The sequence below is a fragment of the Eptesicus fuscus genome, chromosome 19 (assembly GCF_027574615.1).
Source record: "Eptesicus fuscus isolate TK198812 chromosome 19, DD_ASM_mEF_20220401, whole genome shotgun sequence".
Lineage (NCBI taxonomy): Eukaryota > Metazoa > Chordata > Mammalia > Chiroptera > Vespertilionidae > Eptesicus > Eptesicus fuscus.
The window spans coordinates 9,397,909-9,425,000 of NC_072491.1; the positions used below are offsets into that span (position 1 = coordinate 9,397,909).

General features: G+C 40.5%; 1 protein-coding gene across 3 annotated transcripts in view; it reads right to left on the minus strand.

Annotated features, from left to right (window-relative positions):
- Positions 1 to 7,914: 7,914 nt before the first annotated feature.
- Positions 7,915 to 27,092, minus strand: part of CFAP418 (cilia and flagella associated protein 418) — a 20,283-nt gene continuing 1,105 nt past the window's right edge. Inside the window, exons 2-7 of one of the 3 annotated variants that reach the window (XM_028156073.2) lie at positions 25,762 to 25,849; positions 22,392 to 22,456; positions 21,780 to 21,845; positions 16,553 to 16,648; positions 12,915 to 13,057; positions 7,915 to 8,023 (exon numbers count right to left, since the gene is read on the minus strand). In XM_028156073.2, the coding sequence (XP_028011874.2) occupies positions 8,001 to 8,023; positions 12,915 to 13,057; positions 16,553 to 16,648; positions 21,780 to 21,845; positions 22,392 to 22,456; positions 25,762 to 25,849 (481 nt within the window). In that variant the 3' untranslated portion in view covers positions 7,915 to 8,000. Of the gene's footprint in view, positions 8,024 to 12,903; positions 13,058 to 16,552; positions 16,649 to 21,779; positions 21,846 to 22,391; positions 22,457 to 25,761; positions 25,850 to 27,092 lie in introns of those variants that run through there. The other 2 variants (XM_028156074.2, XM_008148526.3) reach the window with 2 other exon arrangements.

The window sequence follows — 27,092 nt, forward strand, 5'->3', positions numbered from 1 at the left end:
TTTTAAGTTAAAGATGTCTCAGAATCAGATAGCCGAGAGCAGGGAAATGGGGTTCCTGAAGTCCTCAGGGACCTAGGCTTCTCCCCGATCACTGCCTGCCATTCTTAGGATGGGACCCTGGTCCTCAGGCCCCAGGATGCAGCCCCAGCTCCGGTCAGCACAATGGCCTTCCACGTCGGCCGCAGGGGGAGGGACACGGGCTTCCGGAGGTACCAGCGAGCAGTCCCTCGGCCCCTCCGAGCTGCCAGCTCTGCCGGGCAATGTGAGTTTTAGAAATCCGGTGGCCCTGCCCTAACCGGGTTGGCTCAATGGATAGAGTGTCGGCCTGCGGACTCAAGGGTCCCAGGTTCGATTCCGGTCAAGGGCATGTGCCTTGGTTGCGGGCACATCCCCAGTGGGGGGTGTGCAGGAGGCAGCTGATTGATGTTTCTCTCTCATCGATGTTTCTAACTCTCTCTCCCTCTCCCTTCCTCTCTGTAAAAAAAATCAATAAAATATATTAAAAAAATAAATAAAAATCCGGTGGCCATGGTTCCAGTGAAAACCTAAAACTTATTGCTGAGGAAGAAGGGGCGGATGGCTATTGGGTGGCAACGCACACTTCCCCACACCCTTCTCTGCCCCCTTTATCGCTGCCCTCCACCTACACCTGGGTTGGTCCTCACAAGCTCTGAGGACTTTGGTGCTTGTTCCTTCTCATTTGACCGCCGTCTTGGAGACCTCAGCATCCCTGTCAATAACCGCTCTTCGCTCTCTCTATCCCGGCTTCCCTCCAGCCGCCCCACCGCCCTGCGCGCTGCTCACTGTCCCCGGGCAGCTCTTCTCAGGTGGAGGAGGCCATTGCTGATGTTCAGCCTCCAGTGACAGCTACTGCGGGGAGCGGGGAGGGGGGCAGAGCGGTCTCGGGAGTGGAAGGCCTTGTATCCAGCAAAACACCTCGGAGGGGCTGGGCTTGTGGGAGGTGAGTCATCTAGGGCTTGGCTCTTTATTTTTTGTTTTTTAAACCCTCACCTGAGGATGTTTTTTTGCTGTTGTTTTTTTTTTTGGTTTGTTTTTTGTTAATCCTCACCCCAGAATATTTTTCCCATTGATTTTTAGAGAAAGTGCAAAGCAGGGGTCCTCAAACTTTTTAAACAGGGGGCCAGTTCACTGTCCCTCAGACCGTTGGAGGGCCGGACTATAGTTTAAAAAAAAACTATGAACAAATTCCTCTGCACACTGCACATATCTTATTTTGAAGTAAAAAAACAAAACGGCAAAAACACCCGCATGTGGCCCGCGGGCCGTAGTTTGAGGACGCCTGGTGTAAAGGGAGGGAGGGAGGGAGAGACTGAGAGAAAAAGAAAGATAGGGAGAGATCAATGTGAGAGAAACATAGATCTGTTGTCGCCTATACCCGTGGTTGGCAAACTGCGGCTCCCGAGCCACATGCGGCTCTTTGGCCCCTTGAGTGTGGCTCTTCCACAAAATACCACGGCCTGGGCAAGTCTATTTTGAAGAAGTGGCGTTAGAAGAAGTTTAAGTTTAAAAAACGTGGCTCTCAAAAGAAATTTCAATCATTGTACTGTTGATATTTGGTTCTGTTGACTAATGAGTCTGCCGACCACTGCCCTATATGCACCCCACCCTGACCAGGGATTGAACCTGCAACCCGGGTATGTGCCCTGACCAGGAATCAAACCCACAACCTTTCGGTGTATAGGATGACGCCCCAACCTACCGAGCTACACTGGCCAGGGCCAGGGCTGGGGCTTGTTTTTAAAGAGACCTTGAGTGGTGTGGGGCCTGGCAAGGAAGATGGCTGTTCCAGACCTGGCCTCCACTGTGTGGGGACAGTGGCTGTTGGGCTCTTTGCTGGACTCGGTTTCTTTGTTGGGAAAGAGCCTCGCAGGAGGCGGGAAGCCTGGCCCATGAGCAGTGAGAGGCAGCTGCTCTGGGCTGGGGCCATGGGGAAGGCCAGAGCCATGCTGTCCGCCGGCCCTGCTCAGCTGGGGGCGGGGGGAGGGGCGGGGAGGGGGGAGGAAGGAGGGCTGGTTCCGCTCCTGGGCCTTGTAGAAACAATGGTCACACGGCATTCACACGGACTAGGTCCTGCTTTAAAGAGCTCTAAGCCATCTCTGTAATGTGCCCGGAGATACTCTGGAGAAAAGAGAAAAATGGGCAGAAAAGAGGAAAATGGGTGCCGAGCAATAGGGTTGATGTCCTAGGGGTGCTCCGGGCACTGCCAGGGTCTGGGTCCTGCGTGGACCTTCTCCTCGGCTGGGAGGGCCTCTCACAGGTCTGGGAGCCCTAGCTCCGGCCAGCGAGCCGCTCTGCGCGGGCTTCCCATAGTTCTAATGCCGAGAAATAGAAAATCGAGATTCACCCATTGTGCAAAGCTGAACGAAGAGCGGTGCGCTCGGGCAGTCTGGGATTCTGTCTCCAGGGGTTTCGGGGTTGATCGTTCCCGTCAGTTCTAAGAGTAGGCCCGAAGGAGGGTAATTTTCTAGCTGACAAACGAGAAAATGCAGATGGCAATTCCTGCAGATAAACCACATCCGAGAACACTGGAGCCCCTGTGAGGCTCTATGCACGTGCTCTGTCCTTTTGCATAAAAGAGATGATGGGCATGAGCTGGCCGTTCTGTTCGCCAAACACAGATGTGCACTCGCAGCTGTAGTTCCGCTCTGGCTGGCAGGAGGAGATTGTACTTTGTACATTAACGAGCAACTAACTAAACAGGGGCAGCTGACTGTCCACCCGTGGGGGCTGTTTCCCCTCTGACAGCTCAGGGTGACAAGGAAATGCCCTACAACCTGGGAGGACCCGGTTGGTCTCCAGCAAACTCGTTACACCCATGGCCCCTCGGTGCAATGACAAAAACCAACCATTTATTAGTCTACTTCCAGAGAGTAATGGAGGCAACTTATTATTAAAAACACACATGTAAACGGGCCATCTTACATATGTCAGAAAGAGACCAGAAACCAGAGAGGAAGTGGGGAGAAAATTCTACCGAGAACCCAGGGCAGGAAAGAGCAGGCATTAAATAGATATAGTCCTGGCCCTCTCTTTTACCGCTTTGTCCACCTTCCTATACATGTGGCCCTGAAGACGGCGCATTTGCCAGAGCTCCCTCCCAAGAAGTTACAAACAATTTTAGCGGGGGTTCAAGATGGAGTCTGGATCAGCGTCCAGCAGCTGTCGGAGCCCAGAGGTAGTGCTGAGGACCATTGTTCTTGGTCCTGTGGCCCCTGCTCTGCTGCTCTCTCCTCGCCCCAGGTCACTGCTCACTCCCCCTCTGTCACAGTCCACAGCGTAGGTGTCCAGGTGGGTGTCTGGGGGAGAGGCAGCCCCGCTGAGTACAGCCTGAGCACAGGTCCTAGGGACAGGCTCGCAGCTTGTGCCCACGCCTGTCCTGACTCCCCTCCGAATTGGGGGTGTGGGACCAGCAGCCAGGGAGAAGCCAAGGTGGGGGAGACAGGAGCCCGGAGAGCAGGCAGGGCCTCAACGGCCATGTTGAATATGCAACTGTGTTCGTGTTTAAAGTAGGGAAGTGACCTACTGGTCAGATTTGATCCTCATATTCATGCAGCACTGGGGCCCCAGCAACCATGTGGGTGACATGTCTGAACACTCAGCCCACCAGAGAACAGTTAGGTGTCAAGTTCACAGTGGGCTCTGGCTTGGGTTCAAGGTGACAGGTCCATCCTATAGGCTCCTGTCCCATCTGAGCTGCCTGCCTCACTCATGTCACTCCCCCTGGTCGCCCTCTCTCCCCACACCTGTTCTCTGTGCTCCAATCAGATTGTAGAGCTTTAAGTTCCTCAAAAGGGTTTTGTTCTCTCTCGCCTCTGGGCCTTCTCATGCCAGTTTCTCCTTCCATGAATACAAACCGACAGCCTTCACCTGACTGAGGTCTGCTTCTTCATTAGGGAGCATGTCCCCGGCACCTCACCCCAGGTCAGTTTCCTTCTTTGCACATTGCAGTTCCCCTTTCAAATGTTCACCTCACTTGTAATTGATGGGTGGGGCGAACATGTGTTTAAGTCTGAGATCACGGACTCACTCACTTCCACTGACCTAAGGTGGTGATGGTATGAGCCTGAGGTTGCTTGGACCATTCATAGTGTTAAAAGAGAAAACCACAGACCCAGTATGGCGTCACTTGTGCTAATGGCTCATGGCCTAATTGCAGTTTTGGAATACACCAGAAATGGAATCTTAAACAACCAGTCTGGAATATTCTGGTCAACACCAATGAGGTGTTCAATGTGGGCCCTCTCCGTCCCTCCCATAGGAAGAGAGGCACTCTGCATGATAAAACCCTGCACCCCCCCCTCCATCCCTACCCCCACTCCCCAATAAAGCTGTCTTGGCCTAAAAATAATCCTTTCTACTCTTTGCTAATAGCTCCCTTGTTCTACCTTTCTTCCTATAAACACCTTCCATTTTGTATGACCCCTCAGAGCCTTTCTGGTTGTTAGATGGGTTGCTGCCCAACACACGAGTCACTTCATAAAGCCAATTAGATCTTCAAATTGGCATGGCTGAGTTTTGTTCTTTAACAGTAGCCTGAAAACCAACCCAGAGTGAGCAGAACCAAGAGATGGCTCCTAGTGACATCATTTAAGCGCTGAATCAAGCTGTATCTAAAGCCAACTCTATCCTTGCACATTTCCCTTAATAGAACCAATCAGTCCCTTCTGACACATAGACCTGTTTGGGCTGGATCTGCTGTCAGTTGCAACTGAAATACTCTAAATGACAGCCTTGGCTTATGTTGTTTTCATTTCGTCATGAACGCAGGGAATTTATCTGTGGCCTCAGGGAGGGTCTGGCTCAGTGACTGGCCCCATAGGAGTGTTCAACAAGTGACTCAATCAATGAAAAGAGGGGCCTCAGAGCTTCTCCAACTCCATGACTTCTTCGTTTGAGACCTGGAACTGAGGCAGCGGGTTGTGGTTCTTCCTGGGTGATGATCTTGTGACGGAATCCCGTTGGAACCAATTTTTTATGGAGCAGGGAACTTCAACTACAAGAGGGCAGCCACTCTAAGTCATGACGAAGGGGCCGTGGGAAAGGCCTGCTGCTCAGTGAGGTTTTCAGTGCCTGAAGTCCTACTGGGAGCAGAATTAAGAGAGTCTTGAGAACTCTTGAGACTTCTCTGAAATTATGTAATCTGTATTTGCTTGTATGAGTATAAAGTAACTCTGAAAGGATAACAAAAACTAACTAAAATGGCCACTTCCACAGAGTTGGGATGCGAATGGCTCCATGGAAGGCATACAGGCGTAGGAATGAGAATTTCTATATTGTTTGAATTTTGAGCCCCATGAATGTATTGTCTTTTCAAAAATTAAGTTAAAAAAGAAGATCCGTGAGAGCGCAGAACCACTAGGAGCTATTATCAGCTCTTAACAGCTGGTGGAAGGCACTTATCAGTTCCTTTTTCGGTGGGGGACACCCTGATAGACTTAACAGGATGGTTTGTCTTGGTTGAAGAAGGGGAGGTGAAAAGAGGGACAAAAAACCCAGGGGAGAATCTGGAGATATCTGGCCTGGGCAGGTCACACACTGGTCAAGTTGAGAGGAAGAAGGATTAGGCCAAAGTGCAGGCAAAGCATCAAAAATACTCTTTCTTGGGACCCACCTGCCCCTGGCTGGACTTGATAATTTCCAAGACTCCTGACACCCAGATAATTGGTGTCAGGAACTTCCTCAGCCCCCTCTGCCAAGCCTGTCACCTTGATGTCCCACCTTTTGTTGTAGGTGAGGATTATTTCCTTGCTCCTCTTTAACTTTGAATCCCAGAAGTGCTTCAAGATTTGGTTTTTGAAGCGAAGCAGTTAACACGTTTCCATTTCCTTCCACAAGCTCAAGATGACAAGTGCTTTTGAGTAAATTTCCTGGGTCAGACCCATCTAGTGCCTGGGGCCTATCATTTTAGACAGGGTGGTTTCGACGAGGGGCGATTTCTATTTTTATTCTGATAAAAACAGCAGGCAGATTCTGATGAAAATCAGAACGGATGATGGTTTAGAAGAGTGTTCCGGTGCTTTCCCAAGACCAAAGCCCATGAAGGAAATGAGACTGGTCCTCAGTACACGCCTGCCCCCTATGGGTTAGATTCCCAATTTATTAGTCTCACCAGAATGTTGCGTCTTTTCAAGTCCCCACGTCCCTGGAGCCAAACTGGTCTCTTTTTCTTCATGGTCACTAGCTTAGCCCTGTAAAGGCTCCTGCAGGATAGCCTTCTGTGGCTGGGCCCCCCAGGCCTCAGTGATGGCCGAGGTTGGGCTCAGAACGTGTGACTTGAGCTGAAATTGCAGTAAGAATTTTAGACTAAAAAAGGGGAAGTTTAAGCTTTCCTTTCTCCCCTCTGGAAGCAATGTATGTTTCTAGCACAAGTATTGACACACAGGCTAGCGGTTTCCATTCTGGTGATGTTACAATCAGTGATGAGCAAATGGGGAATGTCCAGTGTTGAATTTCTCTAGGTTGTGAAATAGCCTAAATGTACTGGCTCGGCCTGTAGATGTCTGTATTTTGATGTTTGGTATTGACCAGAATCAAAGCCACTTAACATAACAGACCGATAACTGCCACCCCCTGGGAAACCGTGAGTTCTCCTGTCTGATGACTAGTGCCTTTGGGCCCCATGGCCACTAACCCAGCACAGCGCAGGTGGACACTGTGAGCGAAATGCACTTGTGCTTTGAAGCTCCCTTTAAATGGGTAAGATGAAGCTTGGAGGATCTAAAGATGTTTACATCAAAACAGGAAGAAAGCTGAAAGGGAAGACCTATCTAGAATCATGGCAGAAAGTTGTCCTTAAAGTATGCATTTTAATTTTTTAAATTATTATTATTATTTTTAGAGAGGATGAGCGATAGAGATAGAAACATCGATGAGAGAGGAACATCATCAATCAGCTGCTTCCTGCATGCCCCCTCCCCTCGCTAGGCATGGAGCCTGCAACCCTGACATGTGCCATGACTGGGAATCGATCCATGACCTCCTGGTTCATAGGTCGATCCTCAACCACTGAGCCACACCGGCCTGGATCCTATCCTTTTGAAAGTCACATCACTTTGACCCCAGAATCTGAGCTCTTCCCTACAACATGTATCTCGCCTTGTCCCGATGTATGGCTAGTGTAACACTGGGTCTATACAGTATTTTAAAAGGAACACTATTCATACCATTGCAAGACAGAAGAAAACTTACGTCATTAAATCCAACTCTCATTTTGTAGATCAGCCTGCAGACACAGTGGCTTACTCACAATGATCCAGGAAGTCAGCGGCACAACCGTCCCAGACAGTAAAGAGTCTGATATCTAATGTCCAAGAAGAATAAAATAAGCACACAAATAATTATAATACAAGGTACGGTATAAGAAATAGAAAATTCAAAAGCAAATGGGAGGAGGAGAAATTACATCGTTTGGCTGGGGTAGGTTGTGGGAAGGGAGGGTAGTCTAGATAGGGTACAACAGTTCTCAACCTTTCTGGTCTCAGGCCCCTTTTTCACTCTTAAAAATTATTATGAACCCCAACTAGCTTGTGTTTTTTTTTTTGTAGTTTTATCTATTGCCTAGAGGCCTGGTGCATGAATTTGTGCATGGGTGGGGTCCGGCTGGCCTGCCCCGTTCGGAGTGGGGGTGGGCCAACTGGGGGCGGGGCCGGCCGGGGGGGGGGGTGGAGGGAAGGGCTGCAGGCAGTTGGCTGGCCGGCCCCACCCCCTGATCGAACTCCTGGTCGAGGGGACAATTTGCATGTTAGCCTTTTATTATATAGGGTATTTATTGTATTAGAAATTAAAACTAAGAACATTAAATACTATTAATTAAAAAAATAAACCCATGATGTGTTGTTGAATTTTGTAAAAATATCTGTATTTCCCAAAACAAATAGAGTGAGAAGGGTGACATTTGTTCCACACTTCTGCCAATCTCTTTAATCTCTGGCTTGATAGAAGACAGCTGGATTTGCACATCTGCTGCTGCATTCACTCTCTTAAGACGTTGTTTTGGTTGCGCCTAAGAAGAAAATTGGGCCTCACGTGACTATTCTGCATGACTACCTCAAAACTTCCTAAGTGCTAGTTTCTTAAAAGTTAAGTGCAAGGTGGAAACGGAAATCACATCAATGAACTTTTAGTATTCTGCTACATCAAAATCCATTGGTCTATCTTGCACTTTAAATGAACAGTTTTGTAATATCATGCATTGGTCATTTGGTGATATTGGTTTGCTGAATTATACAGAGCTCCCAAATATTGTCATGTTTCATGATATAGTATCAAAGATTTTACTTGTTCATATCACCACTAGTCTTAGGAAAGTCTTTAAGTATGAAGGTGTCACTGGTGAATACAAATTTTCTAAAATTCTAATTTTTGCTTGAGGACTCGAATTTTATCATTGCCAACAAATACTGTCAGTTATTTTCCTGGAGGTGACTCACTCAGTTCATTTTTGAGAAAATGTGTGGCAAATATTCAATATTCTGAATGACCACAGTTTATCTGTCAGTTTTCTTTCAAGCAAAAATGGATTCCACGAAGAGTTGTTTAGCGCAAGTTCTTTTTGTGTGCGCCCCATACAGTCATAACAGAATATTAAAAAGATATGTTCTTGAAGGCTGAGATTAATAAAATTAATAGTTTTTACTGCCTTTATCAAGGATACTTTTACGTGAAATTGGCTTTTTCTACTGCAAATGCATGGTGCCACTGCTTTGGATCATGTTACGTAAGGTGCCAGCAGCTTTAATATCTTAATGTTACTAAAATAGGTTTGACCATATGGCCTCCCCCCTCCCCAAGACTCTTGGGGATTCCCCTGAGAGTGGATAACACTCTGAAAAACATCGGTGTACAAGATATAGGCTTTGAAAAATGAGTCATACTTGGATAGGATAAGATAAGGAAGAGAAGACATATCAAGACAGTAAAAGGTGAGGTCTATCTAAGGGACTGTGGGTAGGATACAGGTTTGGTTGAAAGAGAGAAGCAGAGACAGATAAAGATGAAAAGATACTGTGAAAGGCCTGGCACGCCTTCATGATGAACAATTTGTTTTAAACCAGACAGGAAGAGACCAGGGTGAGTGGATTTTTGGTTTGTTTTTGAAAGTTGTAGCTTCAATTTATATAAAGATAAAGCTGGCCACATTTACATTTACTAGTTATAAAATAAAAACAATAGCATAGCTGCTTTTCTTATAAGGAATATTTAGGGAATGAAAAAATAAACATGTTGTCATAATACTTAAGCTACAAAAAGGTTGTCACCATTTCATTTGGGCAAATGAAACCAAAAAGTTAAGTAATTTCCCAAGGGATGTGACTTTCACCTCTGATTTTGCAACACTTCATATTGTCACCCATTATCTCAAGGCATTTGGGGAAGTCTGAAAATAAATTTATCAACCACATATATATCTATATCTATATATCCCATGCAATCTTTGAAAAGAGAGCACAAAATGGCGTCATATACACAAATAAGTATGTTAACTCTAAAGAGACTGTATAGTTTGAATATTTTCTTCCCTTCAAGAACTATTTTTTTTTTTGTAATCCTCATTTGAGGATTTTTTTCCCATTGAGTTTTAGAGAGAGTGCAAGGGAGGGATAGATGGAGGGAGGGAGAGAGAAACATCAATGTGAGAGAGACATATCTAGGGTATCGAACTTGCAACCCAGGTACATGCCCTTGACTGGGAATTGAACCTGCGATCCTTTGGTGAGCAGCCGGGCCGGTGCTCTAACCACCTAGCCACACTGACCAGAGCTCAAGAACAAATCTAAATAATAATAGGTTCAGCTGATTAATAGGGGTAGTATGTTAGCTGATAGAGATTTTATTAAGACATAACATCTGAGGAAAACCAACATTTGCAAGTGACTGCTAAGCTTCATCAGAGTACTGATTAGATACAAAGACCTTTTAGTTCTTATTTTTAAATAACAGATCAGTAAATGAAGGAGGAAAAGCAATTCAAAATCATAGTCTGACGACATCTTCTTTCACTCAAGAAAAGAAGGATGCTACACCACCATCTCAACATGGCTTGTTCTTCCAGCACTTGGACCTGGCTCCTTTAAATACCCACTTTTGTTATACACGCTCACGCACACACCAACTCTCTCTCTCTCTCTCTCTCTCTCTCTCTCTCTCTCTCTCTCTCATGGTATGCTTCTCCTCGCCAATGTAATAAGTAAATTATCTGTTCAATTGGATGGTTGGAAACTTTTTTGTTGACATTTTAAAAGAAATTATCAAAGTTATTTCAAATTAATCCCAATATGAAAGTTTTACTATACAACAAAAATGTTACTAAATACAGAATAAAGCTATTATTTATTCATGTCTTGGTAGGATAGGGGCCAGAGAATATAATACAGTTCAAATAAAGTAGCTACCTGGCTTGACAAAAAATAAATACTTGCTAAAGGTAAAAAATTATGAACATTGAAAACAAACGGGCAAAACATCTTTTAAATTTTATAGATTTTGCATTTTAAAATTATAGTTCACCAGAAACTATGCTTTTTGTTTACATTGATACTAAAGTAACTGCATTTTGATTTAATTATAACTGGTAATAATTTATCCCTTTGTATATAAAATAACATTCTATATTTTAGATTAAAATTGTACAATATTAAAAAGCTTATAAAGTAAATTGCAAACAAAATGTGAAGTCACATATATATTTCTGACATTGGGGAATTATTACAATTACTATGTTATAAAATGCCAGACAGCCTGGCCAGAGTGGCTCAGTTGATCGTCCTGTGCACTGAAAGTTGCCGGTTCAATTCCTGGTCAGGGCACAAACCTGCATTGCGGGTTTGATCCTCGGTTGGGGCACATGTGGAAGGCAACAGATCAATGTTTCTCTCTCACATCGATGTTTCACCTTCTCTAAGCATGTCCTCGAGTGAGGAATAAATAAACAAATAAAATGCCAAACATGGGTAATATATCCAAGTTATAGGACAGTTATGATGTAATAAAGTATATTTTAAAATTAATAATCTAGTAAATTTGTTCTTTTGCATACAAAGCAAACATCACCATTATGACTAAAGTGGGGTTCTGAATGTGTGAATCTTGTTGCTGTGCTATTTTTTTGAAATAGGTGACTTCAATCCAAATCCCTCTGTTTCTGGATACATTACAGTGATATAACATTTTAGAGAGTAAAACATTTTTATTGAAAGATAAGATCTATAAACATATTAATACAAAAATGCCAGTTTCTGCCACCAGATTTGATCGGTTGCAACACTAGATTTACTGAGTTTTACTCATGTGCAAATGTGTTATGGCTAGGAGAAGGCTTTTAATGACCAGAAGGCTTTTCTTCTTTGCTTAAGTAGGATGGCTGGATTAAGCACAAGACTAAGAAGATCATAACTTTGCTTTAATTACTCTTTTTCAGCATGCCTTGTATCAACAATCGAATTATATATTAGACACATGCAGTAAAGAGGTTTTGGCAGATTAGAAAGCTCTCAGAATCTCTTGATGGTGGCTGGGAGCTGGTAATTCTGAGGTAACCGATTTCCTAAATGTGCTATTGTAGGTTCTCCAAGTCTCAGTGATGTCAAGAAGGAGCCCAACAGGCTATGCTCCGTCTCTCTTTTCATACTCATCTAATAAATAGTATGTCACTCTGATCCTACCAGAAAAACCAACAGGCTGCCTGAGAAAATATCTTACTTGCTGTGCATTTTACTTGATTATAGAGTTTTAGGAATTAAAAGCTAGAAAGTAATGAAAAAACCAACAATGACCTGTCCATATTTGGATCTTTCCTTGGAATTTTAGGTGCATCAATATCTTAAAAATATATATAAATGCGTATTTGCTAAAATAAAAAACCAAGTAACTTTTGATATATATATATATATATATATATATATATATATATATATCACAAACAAATATATATATATATATATATATATATATATATATACATATACAAACAAAAGGAGGAGAAAGAAGCTAAAACCTAAAATACATACCATTATTGTACATAATATCACTTTAAGTTGGTGAGGTAAGATCAGATGTAGGCAGTGTATTCATTTACAGTTTACCTATACTCCTGAAAACTCTTCAATTAGTCACTGCTTACATGGTTTCTGCCACATCTAAATTATGATCCTTTGCAACAACAGCTCTGACTGGACGAGGGGATGTATATATTCCTCAATGACCTCTCTGCACTGGCCGCCTTTATCCCATTTAAATGCTCTGAATGAGGAATATTTACACCAAGTGTATTAGCAGTCAGTAATACTGCAGTTACTGATAAATGGCTATAGATTGGTATAAAACTGCTAAATTAAACTTTCGTTAAATAGAAGAGAGGCTGGCAAAGAAGAATTTGAAGAACTTGTTTCTTTGCTTACAAAATGAAATGTCCATTATATCAAAAAGGGATAATTCCAAAATGTTAAAGCACATTATCTTCTTAAGTCTATTTGTCTTTGAAAATTTGTTTAGTCATTAAATGAAATTTATTGTCTTTTCCCAAGGGCATGATACTGCTATGTACCTTTACTTAAATATTATGATGATTAATAGAGACTGCTCTCATGGATATATTTGTCTGAATGTGAAAAATCTGTATTATTTATTTATTTAATCCTCACCCAAGGATATATATATTCTTTAATTGGTTTTTAGAGAGAGAGGAAGGTGGGCGGGAAGAGAGAGAAAGGAGACATTGATGAGAGGAGAAACACTGATTGGATGCTTCCTGTACACAGCTCGACCGGGGATCGAACCCAACCCACAACCTAGGTGCCCTGACTGGGAATCAAATCCGCAACCTTTCGGGTTATGGCATGATGCTCCCATCAACTGAGCCACCCGGCCAGGGCAAAGTCTGCATTCTTAGTGTTTACCACAAACCCAACGCAGCTGATGGTCCGTCTGCAGGTCAGTCAGTTCTACAACGGTTCTCCAGCTGCACTGGCAGGCATACGCCCGTGCTCCTTTCTTCTTTACCAACTTTGTTTTTAATTTGTGGAATTCTGGCATGTTGTTCCTATTAGTAAAACATGAATGTTTTAGAACAGTGGCTTTTCCAGTGCTTAATGACTTAAAAAAAGTTCTAGTTGCTTTATTTTTCCCATCTTTATTAACAACTGAACATTCAACAAACCTTGGTTCCCTTCACACAAACAACAGCAGATGTGATTCCCTGTTCTTTCTGAGGGTATTTCCTCAGTAACTAGTACTTTTCAATGGCATTTCTCTAGGCCTGTTTATGAAGGCTGTTTAGAACATAATGACCTAATAAAAGCTGAAAAATTATGATTTGTTTTATCAGAGATGGCATGATATGAGAATACAGTGAATCACTTCTCTGACTCTTGGCTCAGATCAAGTGAGAACAGAGTGAAAAGGGTGGTGGTTCATCTCCTACCTCAGATACTTACTACACCAAATGCTAAAAGCCAGCAATATGGCAAATGGAGGGGATGTAAAAGGCATAAAAATAATGCGCTTCTGATGGGTTAAGAACAGAAATTTTTCATTACTAAAGGAAAAGTGCCTGTTATTTCTATGTGTTGGAACTGATATATCTTTCATTTTTTAATGATATGTTATTTACTTATAGTGTCAGCAATAAAATAATACCTAACCTACATTAAGTGACAATGTTAAAATAATTAAATCAATTGGCAGGACCATCATGAAAATGATAACCATCTGATTGATGTTATTATAAAAAAAGACCAGAGAAGTTAATTTATGTTTAATTAATTGAAAGTCAATTATGATTTTCAAGATAATCCATGTACTGAATTTATCTAACTATTCTATGGCAGAAGAAAAATAGAAACATTCAAAATAAAATGATAAATGCGAAGTAAAATGATGAAACACAGTATAAATATTAAAAAAAGAGATATAGTCCCATCTTTTTAATGTCACTGCAGGAGAAGGCAGGCTACAAAGTGCCCTCTGGTGGCCAGTGGACACCACATTCAGTCCTGTATTGTACAAAATCCAGGCAAATTTTGAAGGTTAGAACCTCACAAAACCTGAGAGATTTTCCAGGTCAACTGTCTGATTCAAGAAACTGAGACTCCGACCAGCAAAGTCTTAGCTAAGGTTATAGTGAGCCAGGGGAAGAAATGAATCATCTAAGTTTTGTCAGAAAGAAAAAAAAAATTCACAAAACTACGTGTTTAATGAAAACTAAAAAGTTAAATGAAGAAAAAAAGTTTTTTATTCAATCTGCAATGTATTTTGACAAATTTAACATCTGATACCTGATTGAATTTTTAAAAAAATGTTTTTTAAAATTGATTTTTAGAGAGAGAGGAAAAGAGAGGGAGGGAGTGAGGGAGAGAGACAGAGAGAGAAACATAGATGTGAGAGAGAGAGACATCAATTGGTTGCCTACTGTACCAACCTGAGCGGGGATCGAACCTGCAACCTGAATATGTTCCCTGACCAAGAATTGAACCCTCGACCTTTAGGTGCACAGGATGATGCTCCAATCAGCTGAGCCCCTCAGGCCAGAAAGTGACTGACTCCTTAACTAGGGGTTTTAGGAGTGCCAGAGCTCTGACGCCTGTGACCAAGGGCGTGGTCAGCAGTCTGGGGGCTCTGGCTGCGGCCGCAGTTCTGGGGGCTGCTGCTGACCTGGAATCTGATGCTGGGACAAACGATGTCCGAGGAAACGGACCCCAAAGAGCCAACAACGAGCCCTGCTGTCTGTGGCCTTTCCCAGACACCCCGTTCCCGCTTTCCTGGTTTGAGCTGGGATGTTCCCGGGAGGGTTCCGAGCTCTCAGCAGAAGGTCTTCCGCTTTAATGCCCCAAACCTCACATTCCCTCACCCGCTGCATCTGACAAGGATGGGCAGTGCCTGTGCCTGACCCTGCGTAAAAATAAAGTTGCTCTTTCTCATTAACAAAACAATCAAACAAGCAAGCAAAGCCAGGCTACCACAGATCTAGAGTTCTTAACTGAGACACTGCAAGTTCAAGTACCAACTAAATCACCGAAAAGCTCACTTAATGGCTGTGCTCACCCGTTTTGATATTACATGCATTCTATTATTCTGTAAAAATTGCTGGTGCATCTTGGTGGCATGTGGGAATTATTAATCACTCTGTAGATGAACCAGCAGTAGTAACTAGCAGAGGAGTTAGAAAAGTCAGAAAAGGCAAACAGACCTGAAATGAAGTTAACTTTTCCAATAATGGGATGAAAGGTAGGCTAACCTGACCTGGGATTTTGGGAGGTCACTAGGCTTTACTTGGATTGAGGAATGTGAAACCTCTTAAATTATACTTTTTCTGTATATTTGTACATTTCCATTTACTTTGGTGTGTGGAGAAGATGCAAAATTTTCGTTAAGATTTTCAAAATAGTTCAGTTCTTGATGTGAAAAAATTTAAAAATTATTACATTAGAGGAGACTCCTAGGGATTTACATGAGAATGGATGTGGGAAGAGGTCTGGAAAACTCCCCCTTTTCTTTCTGCTACGGGAGAGTGCTACAATGTCTTATGATTCCTTGTATCCGAATAGACAGTCTTTGTTTAGGCACAGGTTAGGGAAGCCAAAAATGAATGATATGTGCACTATTAATTTTTAACTCTTAATTTTTATTTAAAAAAGTGAATGCGTAGTTTAAGCATATTTTTATAACTTATAACATCTTAAAAACATTAGGTAGTTAGTAGTGTATAAAGATGTATAAATTGCAAAAGTATGAGTAGGCCTATCCTGACCGCAAGGAGAGAGGCAGACATGTGTCAACCTAAGATTTAGATAAAATGGTAAGGTGTCCCAGGAGGTGGAGAGCTTGCACAAAGTAATGGGGAATGGAGTATTGAGGAATTTGATGTAGCTAAAATCTTGTGAAGGAGGAAGGTATATTGTGGAAAGACAAAGCTGGGTGATGGATAGGGGCTAGATCCTGGAGGGCCTTGGGTGCCATACTAAGGAATTCGGACATGATTCTGTAAGCAGAAGGGTTCTGGGTAGGAGAATGGCACATTCTTAGTTATGCTTTAATTCTCAGCAAGGAAAAGGTGGTCTGAAAGAAGATACTGAAGGCAGAAAAGTCAGTGAGAAGGCTATATCTATATTCTTTTAAAAAATATATATATTTATTTTTATTGATTTCAGAGAGGAAGTGAGAACGTGAGAGAGGTAGAAATATCAATGATGAGAGAGAATCATTGATCGGCTGTCTCTTGGGGATCAAGCCTGCAACCTGGGCATATCAAATTCCCCTCCTGACCAGGAATTGAACTGTGACCTCCTGGTTCTTAGGTTGATGCTCAAGCACTGAGCCACACCGGCTGGGCAAGAAGGCAATATCTAGATTCTTGTCCAGAAGCAACATGTCTTACCTAGGCTGACAGCAGACAGATGGAAAAAAGGAGATGGTGAGAGGAATATTGAAGAGGTAGAGGCCACACAATCTGGCCAAGTCCACAAGAGACATTACAGCAAAATAGAAATATAAAGTTATACTTGGTACATTTTCACAGTGAGATTCCTTAGAAACATACCTGAAAAACAGATAATCGCATGATTTGTCCCACATATAGTCATCGTAGCTTACTACCCAGAAATCACATGCTGTACAACGCAGATGGTCACATGATCTGTTTAGAGAAAAAGAACTGTACATTAAAGATTATTGGTATGTTTAAATATAAAAATATGGTGACTTATTCATAGGATATACCATATATTACAAATTACTGAGTTAACAACAAAAAAGTAAAGATTAAACTGATTGTAAATTTTTATACTAAAGGAATAATTATATACCTAAAATTCCAGGTTCAATTTCTACGCGTACCTATTTTACTAAGATCTTATACACCTATACATTTATGCACACATGTATATTGTACAGATAGAAAAGAAAGGAAACGGATGTGTAGATCTTTTAGTTCAATGGTTTTCAAATTGTGCCTGAGGGAAGTATTCACTTAACTTCTTTAAGTTGCTTCCTTTCCTAATAAAATTTTCAAGAATGCCTTTATTACAGAATTTGCCACATTGTATTGAAATGAATGTCTCCCCCTTAAGCTACTTAAGTGCTGGGACAGTATCTTATTTGTTTCTGTTTCCCAGTAGTTGGCATTAATGCATTCATCCACTCATTAAAAAAACACACACAAAAAACAGGCAAAAGTAGGTTTATAGTTGTGAGTACACAAAACTGTTTATTTTTATATTATTATTTACTAAGTAGTGTATATATTATTTTTCACATAAACAATTGTAAACCTAATTTGCTCCATTTTGTATTTGCTGAAAGCCTACTATGTGCTAGTAAGACTTTGTCCTCATGGAGCATGGATTCTAATGAGAAAAGAAATAAACAGTACTCATCACAATGTTAGAAGATAAAAAATGCTTCAAATGAAATAGTAGAGCAGGAAAAAACAAATTGAGAGTAGTGGAGGGAGTGGGCTGCAATTTTAAATAGAGTGGACTGCAAAGGCCTCTCTGAGAAGGTGTACCTGAGCCATTTAAGTGGAAGTGGGGTTAAGAGAAAGGAGGGAAAAAAGCAAAGACGCAGTGAAGAGCAAAGCGATGATGCAGGAAAGAGGGCAGAACTGCTAGAACTACGCTTAGTGAATATGAGGAATTCAAATGCCATGCAATTCTTAAAACGCACATACTACATGTAACTTTAGGAATAAGATGATAATAAATGACAAAACTTATGAATCGCTGCTGCAAACAATTTGATTTGTATAATAATTGTGACTTAAACAATATTGCTTGAAATATTTAAAATCTAGAATCAATATAGATACATTTGATCACCTAAAAATTAAAAGGAAATAAGAGTTTTTAAGATGCCAAGAACAGGAGCATTTGACATCTTGCTTCCCAGGAATGTCATCAGTTAGGCTCAAATAAACTCTTACAGAAATTTTCAAAAAACAAACAAACAAACACACACAAAAAACAAACACAAAACAAAACAAAGTGAAAAATAGTGGAAGAAAACATTTTCAGCACAAGGTCCAATACTTACTTATACTATTCAGAATGTTTACAAATGACAAAGACAAAGCTTAAAAATATATTCACTCTCACTAATACAGGTATAGGAGAATGGTAGGTAAGAGCGTAGACTGTGAACACAAATTGCCCAGGTTCAACTACTGATTCTACTTTCCAGCTGTGCAACTATAGCCAAGTAACTCAACTTCTCTCTGTAACTGTTTCTCTGTATGTAAAATGGGGACACTAATAATTTTTATACATCTTTTAGAATTACAGTGAGGACCTAATGAGGTAATACTGTTAAAGTGCTTATAACAAACAGTGCCTGTTTGTTTAAAAGGTAAAATCTAACAAATAATTAAAATTTAAAGCAACAACAAAATACATTTTTAACTAAGCTCCTCAGATATTTCTGGAGGGTATGTGAACTGCTTTAACCTTTGGGATTATTTTAAAGTTAAAATTGTCCTTTGCTGTTGCACTAGCAATTCCATTTTGGGGAAGCTATTGCATATAAATAAAAGCATCAACATAAGTATATATCTCAAGAATTTCTACTATAGATTTGTAGAAATGGCAAAAAACAAGATACTTTTTGGATACCTACCTAAAAGGGAAAAACAATGAATAACATACAGTATATTTATACTATGGAATATTAGGCAACTGATAAAGAGAATTAATTTTTTCACTGACCTAGAAAGATGTCGAAAACAAGGTGCACAGTAACATATATAGCATGATCCTATTTTTGTAAAAACAACAACAAAAAATTCCTATACAGGTGTTTATAAGGTAAGAACATGGAAAAAAATATAGACAGTAATATACTATCAAGCCCACACTGGCTGTCTCAGGAATGGTAGGAATGGAGGGAGGGAAGATTATTATCCTTCTCTTTATACATTTTTCAAGTTTGTTTTTATAATAAGGATACAATCCTTCTGTAATTAAAAATAATAAAGTAAAAGCCAAATATTTTTCACTTATTTTTATTGAAATTCAAATATGGTAACTTCAAAATTGCAATTTTTTTTTTTTTGGCTTACAGATTCCTTTGAGAATAAATGCTTTCTATGTCTAAAATTATGTTTAATCATAACAGTAACTAAACATTCAAAATCTATACAAGTTTCATAAGTCCATATTTTCTTTTAAACTGTGAGCAATTTATGAAAATGTACTTGTACATATGGAAATTCAACACAATTATATTCGTACACATTTGAACTTGGATTTTGAATGTACAAAGTCAGGAAATGCAAAATGATGGTTCCCAAAGCTGCCATAACGTGCTTTCTTATGCATATGTAGTTTATTACATGATTGCACAGAGTGTTAACTTTAATGCCTTAATACATATGTGCAATTTGGCTGAATTATTGCTGTTGTGGGAACTATAATTTTGAATTTCCTGACGTTTTGTATGTGTAAAATCTCAACCATAATGTTACATACAGCTTTTTAATTTAATTTAAAATTTAGTAGTTTATTCAAATCTATTCACACTACCACAGTTTCCTACAAACACTGTCCTTTGAGAAAAATAAAACTCACTTGCAGCTCAGAAATCATTCTGCTGCTACGATTCACTTTGTTAGATCATAATTAGTACCAGTCTATGCAATAATTCGGCCTTGCAAGTAGTTTAAAAAATAATTAGGAGTAAAATTCGATTTGGCTTGAAAATAACGCCTTAGTCTTATCTATACCTTATTAATGCCACCACGCTTCCTGCTACTACTCTTTCTCCCTTCCCCACCAAAGGGGTAAAAACTCAAATCTTTACACTTTAAAATCATTGAGTATTACTTCTAAACCAGAACTCTACCCAGAAATCAAACAAATAAAACACATGGAAAACAGGCAGAATAGACTCAATTTCTCTTATGCCCTGGACATGTAAATCAGTGCATATATTCAGGGCTTAAAAATATTTATCGTCCATAACTACGTCTAACTAGAGCATACCTAAAATAAAGGAATGGAGCGTCAACCTGTGAACCAGGAGGTCATGCTTTGATTCCCAGTCAGGGCACATGCCTGGGTTGCAGGCTCGATTCCCAGTGTGTGTGTGTGTGTGTGTGTGTGTGTGTGTGTGTGTGTGTGCAGGAGGCAACCAATCAATGATTCTCTTCCGTCACTGATGTTTCTATCTTTCCCCCTCTCCCTTCCTCTCTGAAATAAATAAAAATATATTAAAAAATAATGTAATGATTCCAATGAAAGATAGTCACTCTTCTTTTTCTAAAATGTGGAGGCAATTGAATATGAAGGTGTCATCAACAGTTTTGTCCCTTTGTCCAGCCAATCAAGGGGATGTTCATTATTTTAAAGATGTTTATGATGGGAATTTTCCAAATACAGCCCAATATAGTCTTCTGCCCAGACCCTGTGGTTTTCAGTAAAATCCTGTCAGATCTACACAGTAGACTAGGGACTCTTGATATTTGGACAGATGGGAAAGAACAGCAGCTGCAGTAGTAAAATCAGCCACGGTTCTCCCCTCTTACATTTATTACCTGGCCTTCTACAAACTGGTTTACTAGAAAGCATAATGGAGCAGGACTCAATTACACATTTGAGCCCTTGCTTTGTAACACTTTATGTGACCTTGGGCAAGGCACATTACTTGGGAGTCATTCCTAACAGTGTTCTCTTAGCCAATATATTCACCGAATTTTGTCAATTCTAGATTCTTGCAACAGCTCAAATGTGACACCTTTTCCCTACAGCCACTGCCACCACTCGGCTCACAGCTACCATTATCATCTCTTTCCTGGACCACTGCGAAATACTGCCTGCTGACTGGCCTCTCCTGTCTTGCCTCTCACCTTCCAATCCGTTTTCTATTCAGCAGCTAAAATAACTTTCTTTAGAAACACAAATATGATTAGGTGACTCTCTGCTAAAAACCAACCAACCAACCACCACTTGCTCTCACTGCATCCATGACCAACTTTTTCTCAAATCTTCAGAGGACTATGGACCGCCAACAAACCAAATCTCCCTCGACGACCTCTCCAGCCCCATCAGGAGCCATTCTTCCGCCACTCCCTGCGCTGCAGCTCCCCAGCTGCTCTTTGCTCCTCCAACACTCTTCCCAGCTCAGGGATCATCTAACACGGCATACCCTCTGGCCCCAACGGTCCCCTCTCTTTACTTCTGCTCATTTTTCATATTCTAGGCTGATTCAATGTTACTTGCTTAGGGAAGAATTTTCTAACCCTTCATATTAATTGGGGTGCCAATGATCTATGCTTACAGTATTCTGTACCTCCCCTTCACATTACAGAGCATGTGAAGATTAAACAGCTATTTTTGGAGTTATTTGTGTCAAGTCCCTCTCCTCAGCTAGACAAAGCTCATTGCGTGCGGCTTCTCATGCTGGCTGTTTGGCCAAGCCAGTGTGGGGAGAACGGCATGAAGCTGCGGGCCTGCGCTGCTTCGCGTGTCTCACCACCTGGCTTCCTCTGCCCAGAAGGAAAACGCCCGGTGGACGCTCCCTCTCCCGGTGTCCTGTGGGAGCCAAGCGGGGACTGGCGTGTCCAGGCCCTTCGCGTGGGGCGCAGAGAAAGGCGTCACCACCGTCACAGCTTTCAACGGCGATCACCCAAAAATAACGAAGATTTCAGTAAAGTGCTCTTGGATTGGCTAAGAAAACACACTTCTGATTATGAAACAGATCGGTGCCAAGATTACTGTTTTAAAAACTGGGTATCAAATTGGGAAACCTCGTAAGAAAGTGTATTTCTGACATCCCACCTCTGTGAAGTAGCTGTTCCAATTCCGCACGGCGTAGTGCTTCCACCAAGGTACACGGGGCTGCAACTAGACACGGTCAACAAACGGGAGAGAAAGAAAATTACAAGGAAGAAATGTGAGACGTTAGTTTGGCTTTGTTAACTCTACAGTCTTATAATCAAATTGCATATTTTCCGGAGCAAGCCAACCATTTTAAAGAAGAGGTATTTATTCCGGGATCACTGCTTTATTGGATATAACCTGTATATGCAGGAACACTCAAAGAGTTAAAATGAGTCACAGAAAAATGTGTTTGCCAAATAATGTAAGGGACAAAGTAAATACTGAAGAATATAACAGAACATTAATTTCGAGAAACTGTTCACACTTTTTTTTTTTTCACCTGGCAGAAAATTATTTACAATAGCAATAATCTCTCATTCAAGTTCCTTTACACCAAGGGGTCACAGACCATAGGAACACTAAAGATATTGCTATTGGTCTTTCTCCTGAAAGCCAACCAGTGCTTTGTTGTTCAATGTCACTGTTGTTTAAGGTAATAAAATCTACTAGACTATGCTCATAGTGTTTGCTCACTAGTGTGTGTAACTTACCAAAGCAATCTCAACTTACCTTTTACCGAGGCCTTGAATGGAAGCTCTGACAGATGTGTTACCTGAAGATTTAGATTTTAATTTCTGTTAAAAAAACAAAACAATGAAAGGCCAAGAGTAACTTAGATAATTGTAACATGAAAACTAATATTCTTTATTTTGTAACAAGAATATTTTTTAAATGACTTAAAAAAATTTGTATCATTTTAAAGTTTCTGAAATAAAAACAATGATCAAAACCTTTTTCTTCAAGGCAAAAGGGAAGTCCGACCTCCCTGAGGAATTTGCAAATTACTCTGCTTTTAGTCTAGGAAATTGATATACTGCCATTATTAGCATGCTAAGATTTAGAGTCACTTTATAATTCTTCAATTAATACTAAAGTTCAATGATTTAATATGAAGGACCTTCTATTTAAAACCTCATCCTGGAAAAATTCAATTGAGAAAAAAACACACACCTCAGACTCATTTTTAAAGGCTGTGAATAGTACTCACCTGAACTAAAAATAAACTAACTAAACTCCTGGGTAACTTCAGGAATATTAATTTTGATCAAGTGGAAAGGTATCAACCAATAGGCATCTGAGGAGACTGTAGACCTACCTAGCCACAACCATACAGTAGTTCCTATATGGTTATATAACGTCGTCATCATTAGCGGGCATTTATTAAGTGTTAACTGGCATATCGTACCAAACAACATAAACCCACATACTAAGACCACCGCCAAGGAGAGGAAGTGAGATGGAGAAAAGGCAATTTAAACTATGCAGCAACATGGCTTCATTTGACCTAGTAGGTGAGGAAATTTAATGGAGGCAAAAATATTTCATTTCACTATTTCTTTTAACTCTTCTATTTGATGTTAAACAGAACTGGGGAAACTTGGGGCGCATGTCTCAAAAATAATCATGTGCATGAGTCTCCTCCTGTTCCTCCGAATGTGTCATGTGCCATCCAGGTTCATGCTTGTGACCCGGAGCTGGCGAGCTGTGACGTTCACTGTGCTTTCTGGCCTCTTCTGTGTGGGCCCAAAGGCAGTTCAGAAACAGCGGAATGGGCCAGCGGCGGGGGAAGCAGCAGTGCTCTCAGGACCACGACCTGGCCTCTGAGGATGAGGTGGGCATGGGTGGGCTGTTCAGACACTTCTCTTCCTTATCCGGTCAGTGTTACACAGACCTGCTCTCCTTCAGACGTTTTTCTTTCTCCCTTGCAGGCTGGAAAACTGGATATAACCACTTAAAAAAGCAGCATGCAGAAGAACATAAACGTTTATTTCCTCATGATTGTAAGAGTTACTTTTATTTCAGATTTGTATACCTTTTTTTGTTAATCCTCACCCAAGGATAATTTTTTCATTGATTTTTAGAGAGAGTGGAAGGGAGAGAGGGAGAGAGAGAGAGGGGGAGAGAGAGAGAGAGAGAGAGAGAGAGAGAGAGAGAGAGAGAGAGAGAGAGGAAGGAGAGAGAGAATCATTGATGATAGACACATTGATTGGATGCTTCCCACATGCGCTCCAACTGGGACCGGGGATTAAACCTACAAGATTTTGGTGCTTGAGGTGATGCTCTAACCACTGAACACACTGGCCAGGGCTCAGATTTGTATATCTTAAAGCCAAGCCAGAGACATAGTTCCTTCTGCTTTTGAAATGCCCTGAAGAAATAGTGCCTCACATACAGATATGTACTCTGTAAGTATTTAATAATTAATTGCTCAGGTGATCAATGAATCCCAACAAGAACATTATGTAGTTTATTTTTTCTACTATTAATTAAATCAGCATAGCTATTTGGCATTTATGATACATTCTTGTTCACAGACTATTCAACACCATTGCTATTGGGTTGACATGTAAATCAATTTCCACTTGATCAAAATTAACATCAGCTATTAATTACCTCGGATTAATTGAAAATGTTAGAGAAATAAAGATAAGGTCTATACTAGCCAGTTTATTCTTTGTCTGGTTGACAAAAACGTAGTTGGCCCATGTCCATAGCCTTAACACCAGCACTGCCTAGTGATTTTCAGTCCACTGTCTTGCTTTAATCTTCCCTACCCTTAAAAAAACTTTGGTATTATATTTATCTTTTTAGATTTTTTTTTTCTTTGTGGTCCTTGTAACTTAGACTTTCATTTGGTCTCTTTATTTAAAATCTAACAAATATGTCCTAGCCGGCTTGGCTCAGTGGATAGAGCGTTGCCTGCGGACTGAAGGGTTGCAGGTTTGATTCCGGTCAGGGCATATGCCTGGGTTGTGGGCTTGATCCCCAGTGGGGGGTGTGCAGGAGGCAGCTGATCAATGATTCTCTCTCATCATTGATGTTTCTATCTCTCCTCCCTTCCTCTCTGAAATCAATAAAAAAATTTTTTTAAAAAATCTAACAAATATATTTTATAATGACCAACATGGTAAAAATTAAAGTATATAAATGCTCATACACTACTGGTAAGAAGAATAAAACTGACACAGCACTTTGGAAAACACTTTGGCAATGGGTAAAAACTTTGAAAATGAGCACACCTTATAACCTAGCAATTCCTCTTCAAGGTTTATACATCCTAGAGAAACTCCTGTACGTGAATAAAAGAAGAATGCAAAGATATCTGAAGAGGCATTGTTTGTAAGAGCAACAACTGGGCATAATTTAAATGTCCATTACCAGGGCAGTGGGTAAACTGTGGTAGAATTACTTAACAAGGTATATTCAGCAATGAAAATGACTTATGGTTAATACCTATGTAATAAAAGTATACAAGTATGGATAGAAAGGTTGGTGGTTACCTCTGGGTAGGAAGGCAATAAGTAAGATTTGGAGTTTTTAAACTATACTTACAATTTTTATTTAAAAAATTAAAGCAAAGCAAATATGGCAAAACATTAATATATGTTCAGTATGAACAGCATATAGGTGGCTGTTATATTATTTTATAAGCTTTTCATAAAGCTAATGTAGATACACAAGCATTTACTGGTAAATATTTAAAATATTAACAATTTACTCATGGGTTATGGAATAACAGCAATGGCATTGCATCTGAGATGCTAAGCACATTCCTATATGAAAGCTGTTTGTTTTCGGTCTTTCAGAAAAGTGTTCTTATAGACTATATACATGTAACCAACTTCAACTATGAGTTGCCTTTTGTTCTAGCAGCTTTTCTAAATTTCGCATTCTTGCTGAGAAATGAATAGCAAAAAACACACTGAGAGTTTCTAATATTTTATTTCTTCTACAACTCTACGTGGAATAATTTATTTAGATGATAGTATTTCTCAGAATGCAATGAACTATAGATACTTGTGCATTCTGTAAGTTTTCAGACTATTTTAAACGTCTTAAAAATGAAAAAATTATTGCATATTTATAACACTTGACTTACAAAGGATTTTTTATCAAAGTTGGGATCTTCAAATATTTCATTAATAAGACTGTCAAGATCATCTTCTTTTTTAAATCTTTCTGTTGATCTGAAAAATAAAACAAAACAGCTGAAGCTTAAGAGCATATAAAGTCAGCCCGTAACAGAAGAGTTTTATTTAAATAAAGTCTATTATTAGAGTTGATAACAGAAGGATAAATGCGACACTAATTTTTTTTCTCTATGGACACAACCTAAGTTAGTTGACAAAAAATGTAAGCTGTCAGTTACAAATTTACATACTTAAGACATTTAAAGCTATACATTATATTCAAGAAAAAGCTGGGCATGTACTTTTAAACATCGACTGCTTGTTTAAAGAGCAGCTGTTCCCGGTATCCAGACGTAGCATGGTCATTTATTTTATTATCTGCAGAGCTATCATTTAAAGAGACAATTTCAGTATTTTAACTCATAAGGAAAAGATACAGGCTACTTCACTATACAATGGACAGGGAGTCTCCTGGTAATAAACTCATAATATAAATCAGTTCCTAACTTTTAAATATCAATTTTGGCTCAGGAAGATTTTTTTTTTTAATGTTGGACATTATAGATCCGGTAGGGATTGTATTTGGTATTAGGTTTAGGGCCTTGGCTGCTGTTGCATAATTAACCTTTACAACGACATTGTCAAATGAAAAGAAATGTTAACACATGAAAACTGTTCTGGTTTGCTACAGCTTTTATACATGTATTACTGAAAGAGCTGGTGTGGCAGTAAGGTGGATGGGGTGCTGGAGGCATTATGGGTGGATTTTAGCAGTCTTACAGGCATAAAAGGACCTGTGTTTGGAGAGCACCCACCTTAGCAGCCCTTTCCATTTTAAGCAGCCTGATGCAAGACATCCTACCACTCTGCACCTAGTTCTCCTAAGACAAACAGGCACTGGAAGGCTCTCTGATAAATGCTCTCCATTCCCTGAAGGAACGAATAAAAAGAATGAAAGACATCGCAAGGTGCTGCTGCTGTGGGGTAGGGAAGGTAGAGGTGCTGGGAATGAGTACAACAGGATCTCCGGCGTGGGTGTGATAAATACACAAATGCATGAGCGATACCTGCAGAAGCATCCAATCAAATGAACGTGTGAGCCCATTCGACGCGGTCCATTTTGTGGGCACTACACTTACTATTATTTTTTTAGAATGCTGCTTCGTACTCAACTACTTTTTAGAACTTAACGTTTCCGAACTGTAGAATCTTTTCAATGTGTCCTGTCTTCTGAGGGTGAATTTCTTTGTAAACGGATACAGGTCATTGGAGGCAAGACTGGTAAGTTCGCTAACAACGA